This window comes from Periophthalmus magnuspinnatus, chromosome 12 (genome assembly GCF_009829125.3).
Source record: "Periophthalmus magnuspinnatus isolate fPerMag1 chromosome 12, fPerMag1.2.pri, whole genome shotgun sequence".
NCBI lineage: Eukaryota > Metazoa > Chordata > Actinopteri > Gobiiformes > Gobiidae > Periophthalmus > Periophthalmus magnuspinnatus.
Window position 1 is genome coordinate 1366744 of NC_047137.1, and position 13410 is coordinate 1380153.

Sequence of the window (13410 nt, forward strand, 5' to 3'; positions counted from 1 at the left end):
AAGCTTCATGTATTACAAGTTCTGTTTCTGTTGACTAAAATAATCAAATCTAACTGGCAAAACTAAAAAAATAAAAATTGGCACACCAGTTCAGTTTACAGTTCCAATACAGATTTTTATACTTCAGTGTTAAGTATCTGTCAATATCATCCAATCCAAGTGCAGAAGCTGAAAAATGGTATTTATTTTTGTTTAAAAGAAATAAATGCCAAGACAAAACTCCAACAAATGTTATGTAGTTATCTGTTTAAGTAACTGCTTTTTTATTCACATATACAGACACAGTGGGCCAACTACAACCAGTGAATAGTCTATTTACATCAATTTATGTCCGACCAGGGAATTGGCCTAACTATTATATGGAAGCAGATATCTGATCCAGCTAATTTACCAGTATCGGATCAGTGCATCCTTTAGTCACAATTGTGTTCAGTTCAAATTTAAAGAGCTGTGAAATGAAATCTAGTCTAAAATGTGCTGATTTTAACCAATGCAGGTTTGGATTAGGCTTGTCTAATTCTATAAATTGTATTCTTGTGTCTGTTGCAAATTGGAATTGAAAAATAAATCGTGATAACCAAAGCTGTAAAAAACGATTTGAATGGAAAACATACGCGTACAATTTCCCTTTAAAAGCTGCACTATGTAACTTTTCCGATGGAAGGTTTTGCCATCTTCATGGAGATGTTGTTTCTTTGCCCACAGTCATTAAAGTTATCCATCAAGCAATAAAAGCAACTCATTGATCGTAAAGTTTACATTGGAACATTCCAGGCCAAGTGATCACATTTCCATGTAGATGACCAGGTGGTAGACACAACACCAGAAAAGTTCTGTAGTGCACCTTTTAAAATTGGCTTATTTGAAGTGGAGTGTTGTCGTAGCACAGATGACATGGTAAATGGCTGTTTTTTCTAATTAATACCTCTCCTTTTAAATGTACCTCAACCCATTTCCCTGTGGACTCCAATCACTGTGAAGAGCGACAAGTTTCAAAATAAAAGCATGTTTGAAGGCTGTTCCTGCTGCCTTTTATTGTGTAGGGCTGTGCAGTTTGGGAAATGCATAATAAATGTGCATTATTGAAGTACACTGCAAAAAGTAAGGAAAGCTCAAATGCATCAGGAGTAGTTTGGACCAAATTTGATATAGGTTTGATCTTTACTGAACTATACATATACTGAGGATGATATTTTGACTTAAAGGTGCACTGCGTAACATTTCTGCTACAGTGTACACCACGTGCTTCTTGTTGCTTTGCTTGGAATGTTCCACAGTATGGCATTAAACACTGATATTTTTTGCATTTACTTTTGGGTCATAACTAAATGAATCACCTCAGATCTGGCTTGTATTTTCTTTTGGTAGCACACCTGGCCTCCATGGACTTGGAGAAGCTAAATGCCATACTGTGGAACATTCCTGGCAGCACAATAACACTACCATGGAGACGAGCAGGCAGAAAAAATTACATTGTGCAACTTTTTAAAATATTAAATGTCTGCTATTGATATCTTTCCAGAGCATATCTGACACTATTATCCAGAACTACTTTGAAGGAATTTTGCAATAAAATCACTTTCAAATCTATATAACAAACGCTTCCTGATCCAAGTATAAACTATGTGATTTCTGACACTGCGCAGCTCCATTGCCTATATATCGCCTGCGTTCGTCCACAGGGTACTCTTGATACTGCGGTGAGCATGGAGACTACTATAGGGATTTAAAGTGAACTGCAGGGGGCGCTGTAGCCTCACCCTGAGCAGCTGTTGTCCAAGCGAAATGCTCGGCTCCTAAATACTGTACTCTTAACTGTGTGTGTTCATCAATAAACTCAGTAAACACGGACGCAACGGGCTACTGTCATTTTGTCACATTTAAAGGTGTATTTGGAACTTTTCTGCTCGTTTTATTGCGTTACTTGGAACGTTCGCATTAAAGGTGCACTATGTCACTTTTCTGCTGTAGAGTCCGCCCTCGGTTTGTCTCCATAAATGTTACTGATTTGCCTAGAATGTTCCAGAGGAGGGCATTACATCTTTCAATATCCAGACAATCAGGTGATACGAGGGCAAGTTACAAGTCGGATCTGTGGAGAGGCAATCCCGGTCACAGTAAGAATGCACGTAGAAGCTGTTTTTGACCAATAAAACAAATGTAATGTGACAAATGCAAAATGGACCCTTAAGCAGAAAAGTTACAAAGTGTACCTTTTAATGTATCTTGTATTGTATCAATTATTGCAGAAAATGCCAAAAACGCAATCTTACTGTGAGGTCAGTAGATGGCGCTATTGCCCTGATGTTCGTCCTTGGACAGGCTTGTTTTACAAGGCATCGCACTGTGACTGACATTTCTTAAATTCAAATAAAAAAGGACCATGGAACAGTAAGAACAGGGCTCATGACATTTTGGAGATCGGTTTTCATATGACGTGCCCTTGACATGTCCAGAGCAGGGATGGTGAATTGGCTCATATGATGCAGAGGTTACATCTGTCACGAGGAGACGGGAGGATGATGGAACTGAAGGACGTGAGGAGGACGTGAGGAGTCACTGAAGATTCCACGGAAGGAATAGACAGAAAAATGCTCTGTTTCATCCCTGTACATGGTATATACCCCGCAGCCTGTAGGCGGCTCTGCGTGTGTGTCGTGCATAACGTGATGGTATGGACTTGAATCTCAATAAACAGTAGACAGTCACTGGGAACAGAAGACTGTAGGTGGAGGCCGTGCGCGCGGGGGACGGGCCTCGCAGACCCCCCCCTCCCTCACAGACGCGCGGCACAGACGCACAGAAGGCTCCAGATCCAGACGCAACCTCTCGCGCCGCTGTCCGACTAGCTGCAGGATCTGTCCAGTGGGTGTGCGCGTGAGAGCTGTGCCGGGGCGCGTGGCCATGCTGGAGAGCGGGCGGAAGGTGCTGAAGGAGGGGCTGTTGGAGAAGCGCAGCGACGGGCTGCTGCAGCTGTGGAAGAAGAAGCGGTGCGCGCTCACGGAGGACGGTGTACTACTGCTGCCGCCCAAACAGCACGAGCCTCCCCAGCCGCCGTACGCGCACCGGGACTCGGCCAAAGTCAAAGAGCTGCACTTCGCCAACATGAAGACCGTGGACTGCGTGGAGCGTAAAGGAAAGTACGTGTACTTCACGGTGGTGATGGCGGAGGGCAAAGAGATCGACTTCAGGTGCCCGCAGGACGAGGGCTGGAACGCGCAGATTACGCTGCAGATGGTGCAGTACAAGAACAGACAGGCCATCCTCGCCGTGCGCTCTACCCGCCAGAAGCAGCAGTTGCTGGTGGTGCATGTGCCCGGGCAGAAGACCCTCCGCAGCGCGCCTAACGTGGCTTGAGCGAGCCCCGGACACTAGCCCCGTCTGCGGTAAGAAAAGAACACACAGAGCCTACTCTACACGCACTATGCGCGCACTGCACGCGCCGTAACCGGGGGATAGTCCCGGGTGTAATTCCTAGGTCCTGGTCCACCTCAGGGGTCCCTCTGTGTGTTAGTGCAGATCAGACCCTGTGTGTGGCTGTGTCTGTCGTAATGGTGTAGTACAATCCACGCGCTCATCTCAACCCAGAGGCGCGTTGTCTCCCTCTCCAGTATTTACTTCTGCTGGGGGTGACATTTTAGTTTAGTGGTTCAGTTCATATTGTTTAGTGGTTTAGTTTAGTGGTTCAGTTCATATTGATTCATATTGATTCAAGACCTGCTGACCTGCTGCTCATTTCAGAGCGGTCCCCTTCCGTTTGTGGCAGAGAGAATATTTATTCTCCTCCACAAAGCGAGACGAGACTACAGTACTGCTAAAAAAATCCTAGCTTTAAACTCTAGGTTTTGAAAATACGATGTCATTAGGTTATTTATTCTAGCGTTTTTCTTGGTCTGTAATGCTGATATATTTAGACTAATTCAGGCCTGCGTTTACCTCATATCCTCACATAAGCCACAGCAGCGGTACGATTCATGGAAGTCTATAGTTAGACTTTGTCCCAGAGCTTTGGTCCAGAGCTTTGGTCCAGAGCTTCGGCCCGAAACTCGCTGTAACTGAGCCGAACAGGAAACATTAGCCGCGTTTAGCTCGTGTGAATGTGGCAGTGGCGGAGCTATTCTTAATCATGACATCAGGAGTACTCAGTGAGTGCGAGGAGAGAGAGGTGGAGGGAAAGAGTACAAAGAAGGGAGAGAAAGGAGGGATATGGAAGAGCGAGCGACAACAGAGAGAGAAAGAGGGGAAGAGGAAGGAAGAGGAGAAAGGAGTGATAAGGAATAGAGAGAGCAAGAGTGAGGACAAAAACGGGGAAAGATAGAGGAAGGAGGTGACAGAAAGAACAAGACATAATTAGGGAGAAATATAGGGGAAATGGAGGGTGGGATAGAGAAGGAAGGATAAGCAAGAGACAGAGCAAGGTAAAGATGGAAAACAAATGCTTAATGTGGAACTTTATAAAAGATCTGGGCTTCCAAGTACCACCAATATAGGACAAAGACTATATCTGACCCAAGTCTGAAATTTGACCAAATGGTGACTCAAAACTAAACTGATCTAAACCTGAGAAAACTCCAGTATCTAGAGAGAACAGTATGAAATAGGTTTTATACAGGACGACTGTTAGGAGTGTGGTGATGGTGATGTGGCCGGCTCAGCACCAAATACGATCTCGTTCACACAGACACAATGGCCCAAATTGAGCTGGAACTGATTTTGTGGATTAATGCTCACACATAACACAGCACTAATACACAACAGTGATGTCACTTTCTAAGGCCTGGTCTGTGGTATTACTGGTGTATTACTGAGTGTGCCAGTGCACTAGAGCAATGGACCACATTTATGAAGAGAGAGACAGTGTGGGGGGTTTCCTTAAAAGAAGCAGGAAGGGGGCTCTCAGAGTCTGTACTTAAGTCTGTACCCTCAGTCTGTACAATGCATTTTCCATAAGACCATATGTAGTGTGGGCCCCCTAAGATGATTTTTACCTAGGGCCCCAAATTTGGTGCTACACACCAGAGGAACTGTATGTAAGATTGATTTTAAATGTCATAAACTTCACCTGTCTGTGTCTCCAGATATGAACATCGAATAAAATGTACTGATAACAGTTGCAATGATGTATCTTAATTACAAAAACACTGCACAGGATGCACAAGTTGTTTATGTTTTGGTTTAAGACGATTATCCAATCAGAAAGCAGAATGAGCTTCACATGACTCTCTCATTTGGGTTGCCACTGTCAGTGTTGACATCCAGTTTGTTTAAACCTAAAAGCACTCTCTCTGATCTGAATGGTCATTACCTAAACCCCAGCACCTGCAGCCAATCATGAATCAGTGCTAGTGCAGCCTCTGCAGCTCAGTGAGTGAATTCTGTCGGTTTTGAGCTTTCACATGAGGCATGGTCCCAGAAGGAAATTTGTTTTGAAAGGCATCAGTCAGCATTGCAGTTATATTTAATTTAAATATGTTTACCTCGTATCTACGTCTGGTTCATAAAGTAAAAAATCAAACTCTGGCTACAGGGATTCCCAAATGTTGTGATGTTTGGAAACCATTCACTTATAATCTTTTCTCTTTACATTTTTAGATGTCTGGACTCGTAGCTGGAGTTTGAACTTGGATTTTTTGCGTCTTCATGGCAACCCCTCTCCTCATTCAGAGACTATTGTGGCGGACAGGCAGACTGAGCATGTGTGAACAGCCACTCCTCCGTGATTGGACTCAGACTTTATTTATTAGATGTACATATATTTTTTAACCTGTCGTCGATGAATGTGTTGTGCTTGTCAGATTGTAGCCCATGTCTTACAAAGGACTCGAATGGATTAGAACTCTTTTGTTTCACTGCAAAAAATGAATTTCTGCAATGGTTAAAGGTGTACTCTGTAACTTTTTTGGTGGAGGTTCTGGCACCTGCTTGTCTCCATAGAAGATGTTAGTGTATTCCATGGAATGTTCCACACATTAAACGTGTCAATTTATTCTGACGTTACCTGCTTGTCTCTATCCAGATAGGTAAGTATATTGTCAAATTCTGTCAATTTCTGGTAAAACAATAACATCACCATAAAGACAAGCAGGAGGTGGACCCTTCAACAGCACAGTTACATAGGGCCCCTTCAATATGACTTGAAGTTTAGACTGTCTTTTCTGTTTTGATTGTTGTCTGCTGCTGTGTCCTTGGGCAAGACACTTCACACTCATTCTGTCACTGTGAACAAAATTGTGTGGTTTGAGAACAGTTGAGACAGTCATGACTAAAGCACTGGCCATGCATGTTGGATCTCTGGGATATTCACTGTTTTTGAAAGATATAGGCTTGGGATTGTCTCCCTAAAATTTTCCATTATAACCGTATGTTTTAAAGTAATTTCAACAACAATCACGTCTTTGTAAAACCATTATTTCACTCAAGTTAATTTGTTTTGACAGAGAAGATGCTGAACCAGGTCAACATGTCTGTGATTGGACAGTTATACAGCAAACTCCACCTGGGAGTTCTGACCTGTCTCCAGCTCAGTTTAAACTATGGGCAATTTTGAATGTTATGGTTTATCTAAAAAAACAACAACCCAATTACAACTCAAATCTAGATTCTAAATTCAATTCATTTTAATGTTTTGTAGACATTCATGTTTTGCAGTGATGGTTGTTGCTGTAGAAAGAATAGCCTAATACTGTTCAAAACTGTTCATTTCATCTCCAACCGAACCAAAGACTCATAGAAGATTTTGACATGAGGAAAACCAGCTATTTTTTAATTAATTTGCAATGGATAACCATCTACAAGCTACACGGATATACAAGCATTTCTGGAAAGTTCTGGCATCTGAATTGGCTGACCAGCCTCCTTGCCTGTGATCTAGAATACACACGTCTATAATAGAAAGATGTGAGTCTGATCACTGGTGAAACTCCCATAGTTCAAATGGGCATGATAGACAGCCGGATAAGCCAATCAGGGACATGCATGGTCTGTCCATATCAAAACAAATATGGCTGCTTACAAGGAAACAAGAAAGATTCAAAATGATAGGTGACCAATGAGCTCCTTTGTTTCAGGTGTCACATTGAAATAAACAAATCTGATTGGACAACTGTGTTTGAGCCTGTCTTGAGGAACGACGGTGGGAGGGGTGACCAGGCTGACGTCCCTTTTAACTCATAAGCCGCTAAGCTTATGTTGACACGAATAGACCATGCGTTGCTCTGATTGGTTTATCTGCCTGTCAGTCATAGCCATTGTAAATTGTCTCGGTATAGTGTATCATGTGGACAGATTATCATCTAAACAGACCATGCACGGACTTCCTGGTTGTATGTATCTAATTCCCAAAGAAGTTTCAAAGGACCACTGATGCAATATAAAACAAATCTGTCAAAACAGAGGTTGACAATACTGTCTTCAAAATTTGAGAATATGCTACATTTGAATACTAAGTGTAGAGTAAAGAAAATTGTCCAAAAATAGTTGATAAAAAATTTTAAGAACAGAAACTTGGTGTCATCTTCCCAAAAGATTGTATTCAAAACTTTTGTGCGATACTTGAACCTCAACCTTCTTTAGAAGTATGTTTAAGCACATTTGAGATGGACTGCAAAAACATTAACATTAACTTCTCTGTAATCTTCCATAGGGTTTGACATGTGGTCTGTGTTTTGGTGTCTTTATGTTTATTTGATCATCAAACTGTTATAAGCTGTCTGATCCATGGACAATATTATTAATAAGACCAGGCTCCGCCCACAAGTCTACGACACCCATGCTCCTACATGACTATTCTCCATAAATATACAAAAGCATGATGCAAAGCAATACACTACAACTTCACAAACCTGAGGCGATGTGAAGTAGTTCCATTAGTGGGATGCATGCTAACTGTGTTGTGATAATGCTCAAAAGGTGGAGCGAGTTACCACCGAGAGAAAAGGGAAGGGACTGAAACTCAAACATTTTACAATGATGTTTTGAGAGAATATAGCAATTTCAAAACTATGAAAGGTAACATGGTGTGTTAGCAGTCTTTATACCACATAAAAGTGTAATACCCCCTCTTTAAAGGAAATATACTGAATTGGACTTAAGTCAAAACATATTTATCATTTATTCATGCCATATATCTTAACAGAATTGGAAATAGATTACATAATATGGGTCATTTTTTAAAGCGTAATTTGTCATTATCTGAAAGCATTTGTGCTTTTATGTTTTGCAATGTGTTCATTTATTGTCATAATTTGTACTCTTAATTCAAATATAACTCCACAGGTCCATGTGTACGACTCTCTCACATGGTCCAAAACAAACAGCACATAGTTTTACAGTATGGTCAGCTCCCAGAGTAAAAGAGATTTTTATTTTGATGGTGTGGAACATGGTTTCCTGTGGCTGTCATCTCTCTGTTACAGCAGAGTTTGTGTCAGATTTATTTTCATACCCTTAAAAGAAACATTCCATTAAAAAAACAAAAGCAGAATGAAAAAAGTTGTTGTATTTATTTATATGTTTTACTTTTTAGCTATTATTATTTTGTAAGTTGCAGTGGACGTCACCATCATCATTGGGGTTGTATTATTTTGCATGGGGCTGCCAATCTTGACAGCAAACGCGTTCTATAGAGACTACAAAGCCTCTAGAGAATCAGTGCAGTGTTGACTTGTTGGTCACATGAACAGTGAATATTTTACACAAATCAACACTACTTTATATCAGACTTTAGTGGCAAAACATTTCCCAAATTTTCCATTGAAATGAATGGGATTGCCACCACAAAGAAAGCGCACTTTAGGAGCATTCATTATCCATGGGTTTTCAGTAAGATAGGATAGGAAAATTGGAGGGGGGTGTTATTGGGCATTATGGTCCAATCAGAATACAGTATTCTGAATACTTATAATACTTTTTCATTAAAGTGGAACTACACACTAAATCCACTTTTTTCATTGCTAAACTGTGTATATGGTGTTTTAATAGTATTATCTAATGTTTCTAGTCATTGCATTGATTTCACTGCAAACCAGGTACATTTGCACAGGTGTGTGTGAGTGTGTGCTACCTTCATGTAGTTTGTAACATCACATATGACCTCCTCGATTACAGCCAGGTGTTTCTGATTGCAAAAACCTGGCTGCAATACCTCCAGACCCTGCCCTTCCTCCCCCCTCACTCTCCTCTTTAGTCCTCCAACTGCAATCTGTATCTGTCACTATTTTATCTCTGTAATTGTAGATTGCTCCTCACACTTACCTCATCATTCGAAACGCTGTGCTCAGAAGCATGTGTGAAGCATGTGGAGGTGACTTTAGCACCTCATGGCTAATGCTGCATCACTATCCACTCTTTCATCACTGACTCTTGGACTCCTGCTTTCCACGTTTTTCCCCCGGTGAGGTTGCTTTGAGCTCCAGACGTTCCAGGGGGCTGCTTTGGTCTCTACGCGGATAATTTGATCTAGGCCTGGGTTTATGGAGGCACGTGGTCGGCCTCTTTAAAGCGTGGGGCTACTGTAGTGAAACCAGAGAAAGGAAGACAAATGTCATAACAAACATTTGACTGGTCCATCTATGCAGACTACAGTGCTGCAGGACAATGAAACACAGTGTATGTACAATGGTTTAGGACATTGGAGTTGGTAACTTGGCCAAAGGTCCATGTTATTATTTTGTCTGGAATGTTCCACAGTATGGCATTAAGCATTTTGCAACTCTCGTAGGCTCACCTTTCTGCATATCTGACTTTATCCTGTTGAAATCAAGTTTACCTAATGCATGGAGACAAGCAGGCAACAGAATCTCCAGCAGAAATATCAAATTTGTTCTCTGCGTTTAACCCATGTTTCAAAGGTGCTTGAGCAACATCTCAGGAGCAGTGAGCAACCACAGGGCAGCCCCCCCCCCCCCCCCCCCCCCCCCAGTCGACAGCTACTCCCCTGTAAAGTGATGCAAAATGTTCTAACAAGCATTTATTAACCATATTTGTTTTCAGTTCCTAAATCCAATTCCCATCGTATGGATTCCTATAATAAACATTAAGCAAACATCGTGAGCCCCTAACTGAGAGCACACTGCCATCTCTAGCACAGCCTCAAGGGGTCCCCACACCTCTGTTGTGAACGTCTAAAATGGAGCTCAACAGTCCCGCCCACTTTGAAGTCCATTCAAAAAGTACGTTTAAAATTATTTTAAAAGATTCAGCGAAACATTTTACTAACTCAGCATTTTTTTAAAAGTTTACACAAAATTATCAGTCATGGTCTTGTGGTCATTACTTACCACAGAGCTGATTAATTGTGAATGTTAAAATTTTTATATACATTTTTTTTTGGAAAGTCTCTGAGAAATATTAACAGGAAATTTTCCTCCTGAACCTGGGGAGATCACTATTGAGCTTCATAGGAACCAGATAAGACACATTCCCTCTGTACTAGTGTGAGTTCAGCTGGTGGCTGTTTCAGGTGCTGCATTACTCAGGAGCTTGGGGCTAGAAAGAATTCTTCCATAGAGCACAAAGCATTTTTGTGAATTCAAACTGCCCATGTTCAGCTGACAGGTACCTACAGCTTTCACGAAGATCGGATTTTGTAGAGATTCTTCTCTATTTTCAGAGAATAGAGAATTTTAAATCCTCAAAGCACTTAAAAGTTAGCTTTGTAAGATTTAGATTGGCCCAGCTCTGAGCCTGCTGTAGCTCCGCTCTAGCTGCTCTGATTGGTCAGAATTGACTCTGTATTGATGTATCTTATCTCTCATAAGCTACAAATATGAATTTTGCATTGTTTATTAGAGCCTTATGCATTTATATGGAGGTTACACCAGTTTAAGCCCCTTGAGAGGTTTTGATGACCATCCCTCACATTCTATTGTGTAAAGTATTTTATTCTGTATTTTTTCAAAGTAGAAATACACATCGTCACACGTTGGGAGGCACTGGGCAAATGTTCAGGAATGTTCCTTCTCCCCCACTTTCTCACCCATACTCCCTCCCTCTCTCTTTATCGGCCCATTTCTCTCTCACTCTCTTTTAGTCTATCTCTCTCCTCTCCCCCTCCCGCTCTCTCCCTCTCTCTTTATCTGCCCATCCTTCTCTCTCTCTCTCTCCTTCTCTCCCCCTTCTCTCTCACCCCCTCTCCCCCTCTTTCCCTCTCTCCTCTAAAATGATCTTGTTTCTGTTTAAGCTCTCGGTTCTATTTACATCTGTCTCTTCTTGTTTGTTGTTCAAAGCTGTGGGCCGATAGAGAGACACACACGAGCCTCATGTGAAGAAGGGGTAAGATTACATAATGTCCCTTAAACAGCTGCTGCTGCGGACACTTCAGAGAGAGTCAGAGAGAAGAGAGAAAGGTTGAGAGGAGAGCGATGAAAGAGAGTGAGAGAGGGAAGAGAGGAGAGACAGAGAAAGAGGGAAAAGAGGAGAGAGACAGGGGAGGGAGAAGAGGGGGAGAGAGGGGGACAGTAATAGGTGGATTAGCCAATCAGGGACACATGGTTCCTCTGTATTGAAACAAATACGGCTGCTTATGGGGAAAAAAAGAAAGGAAAAAAATATCACAGGTGAATGAAAACATGGACAATTTCTGCACAATCAGTGAGCGAAGCGCTAAACTGGTCGTCTGAGGGGAGAGAAATGTGATTTTATTCAAAATGACAGATGACTAATGAGCTCCCTCGTTTCATATGTGTCACTGTAATAAACCGCTCCGGCTAAGGTAGTCCTGACTAAGACTGGTTCACGATTTGGTGATTGGTTACACCGATTCTTACAGATTGCTCCAGTGACAAATTTCCCTAAGGAGACATAAAAGTGTACCTTAACTTAACCATTGTGCCACTGATCCTGAGGTTTAATTAGAGGATGAGTCAAATGCAGACTGTAGCCTTGTTTCCATAGGGCCGGGGAGTCTCCTGGATGGATTACCTTCCAAAGGGGTCTGGAACACTTGGGACCTAGGGCTAGCTCACGAGGGGTGGTGCTAGTCATGTCCCCATGCAATCTTTGGACAACCATCAGCATGGCAGTAGTGGTGCATGCCTGGCAAATAAAATAAATAACACAAACTTCAAAATCTGCCCAGCTGCAACTTAAAAGTCTCTTCTGACATCCAAAAATGTTCCACCCACTCCACCTCTGTGAAAACCGAGACCGTCACATCCCACCATCTTGTACTGTGTAGCGTAGACTGAGCTCTCAGGCTGGTGCGTGGTTTTAGCATTAGCAGCGAATGTAATAGTTTCCTCAGCTTTAGGCCCTAGACACTCTTGTATTTGTAGCTGCCTCAGCTTCAGATGCTCGACGCTCTCGTCTTTGTAGATGCCTCAGTTTCAAGCACTTGATACTCTCCTCTTTGTAGCTGCCTCAGCTTCAGATGCTCGATACTCTCGTCTTTGTAGATGCCTCAGTTTCATGCGCTCGATGCTCTCCTCTTTGTAGTTGCTTCAGCTTCAGGCTCTTGATGCTCTTGTCTTTGTAGCTTTAGGAGTTGTTACTCCTGTAGCACTGGTCTTTTTACAGCTGTCCTGCACCTTGTGGCAGCGCAGGCCTTTGGGTGTGTCTCACTAGACCTGTGTCATGCCCAAAAGTGGCTAGGCCATTTGTAATGGGAATGCTCCATGTGACAAGGTGGCCCCAAGCAAATCATGCCAGTAAAAATGAGGCTTAGCTCACACACACCAGGCCTTTTGAACCATGCCATGCTCGAGCACGATTGTTCGACTAGGCTAGTGTGAGAGGATCCTTAATTTTCCATTGTGTTTTTTACATTTGCTTAATAGCGATGACACCATGTAAACCACCATCTATTGATTTAGTTTCCATGGCAACCCCTTCATCTTTATTTGTCCTTTTGTTGAAATGATTCCAAGAGACAAGTGCTGCTCATATCTGTGTGAGAGCAGCGCCCAAACACCCTCTGTAAAAATCAGATGAGATGAAAAGAGAGAAGGAGAAAGCCAGGGAGAAGAGAAAGAAAGAGGGAAAGGGATGAAGAGAGAGTGAGGGAAAAATAGAGAGGGGGAGGGAGGAAGAGGGAGAAGGAAGAACAGAGGGAGGGAAACCCTTCCAAAGTTGATTTGTCGGCCATCTTCCTCATATCCTCTGTTCTATTTGTGGGGGTCGATTTTCTCCTCTCTCTTCTCTTTTCTCTCTCCTCTCTCTCTTCTCTCCCTCTCCTCTCTTATGTCTTCTCCCTTCTTTCTCTCCTCTCTTTTTCACTCTCCTCTTTCTTTTTTCTCTCTCTCTCCTCTCTCTTCTCTCGCTCTTCTTTCTTTTCTTTCTTCTCTCTCTCTCTCATCTCTCCTCTCTCTCTCAACTCTCTCTTACTCCCCTCTTCTCTCTCCTCTTCTTTGGATAAGAGAAGATGCTGGTGGTGTGAGGGTTGTCTGGGGCCAGTGTCTCTGACCATAAGACCTT

At 42.4% G+C, this 13410-nt stretch overlaps 1 protein-coding gene across 1 annotated transcript; it reads left to right on the forward strand.

Annotated features, from left to right (window-relative positions):
* The first annotated feature begins 2784 nt into the window (after nt 1-2784).
* On the forward strand, nt 2785-8464 carry phlda1 (pleckstrin homology-like domain, family A, member 1). The gene is made up of 2 exons (XM_033976366.2): nt 2785-3386; nt 5593-8464. Exon 1 carries the CDS (start codon nt 2905-2907, stop codon nt 3355-3357), a length of 453 nt encoding a protein of 150 aa, XP_033832257.1. The 5' UTR covers nt 2785-2904; the 3' UTR covers nt 3358-3386; nt 5593-8464.
* The last annotated feature ends 4946 nt before the right edge of the window (nt 8465-13410 follow it).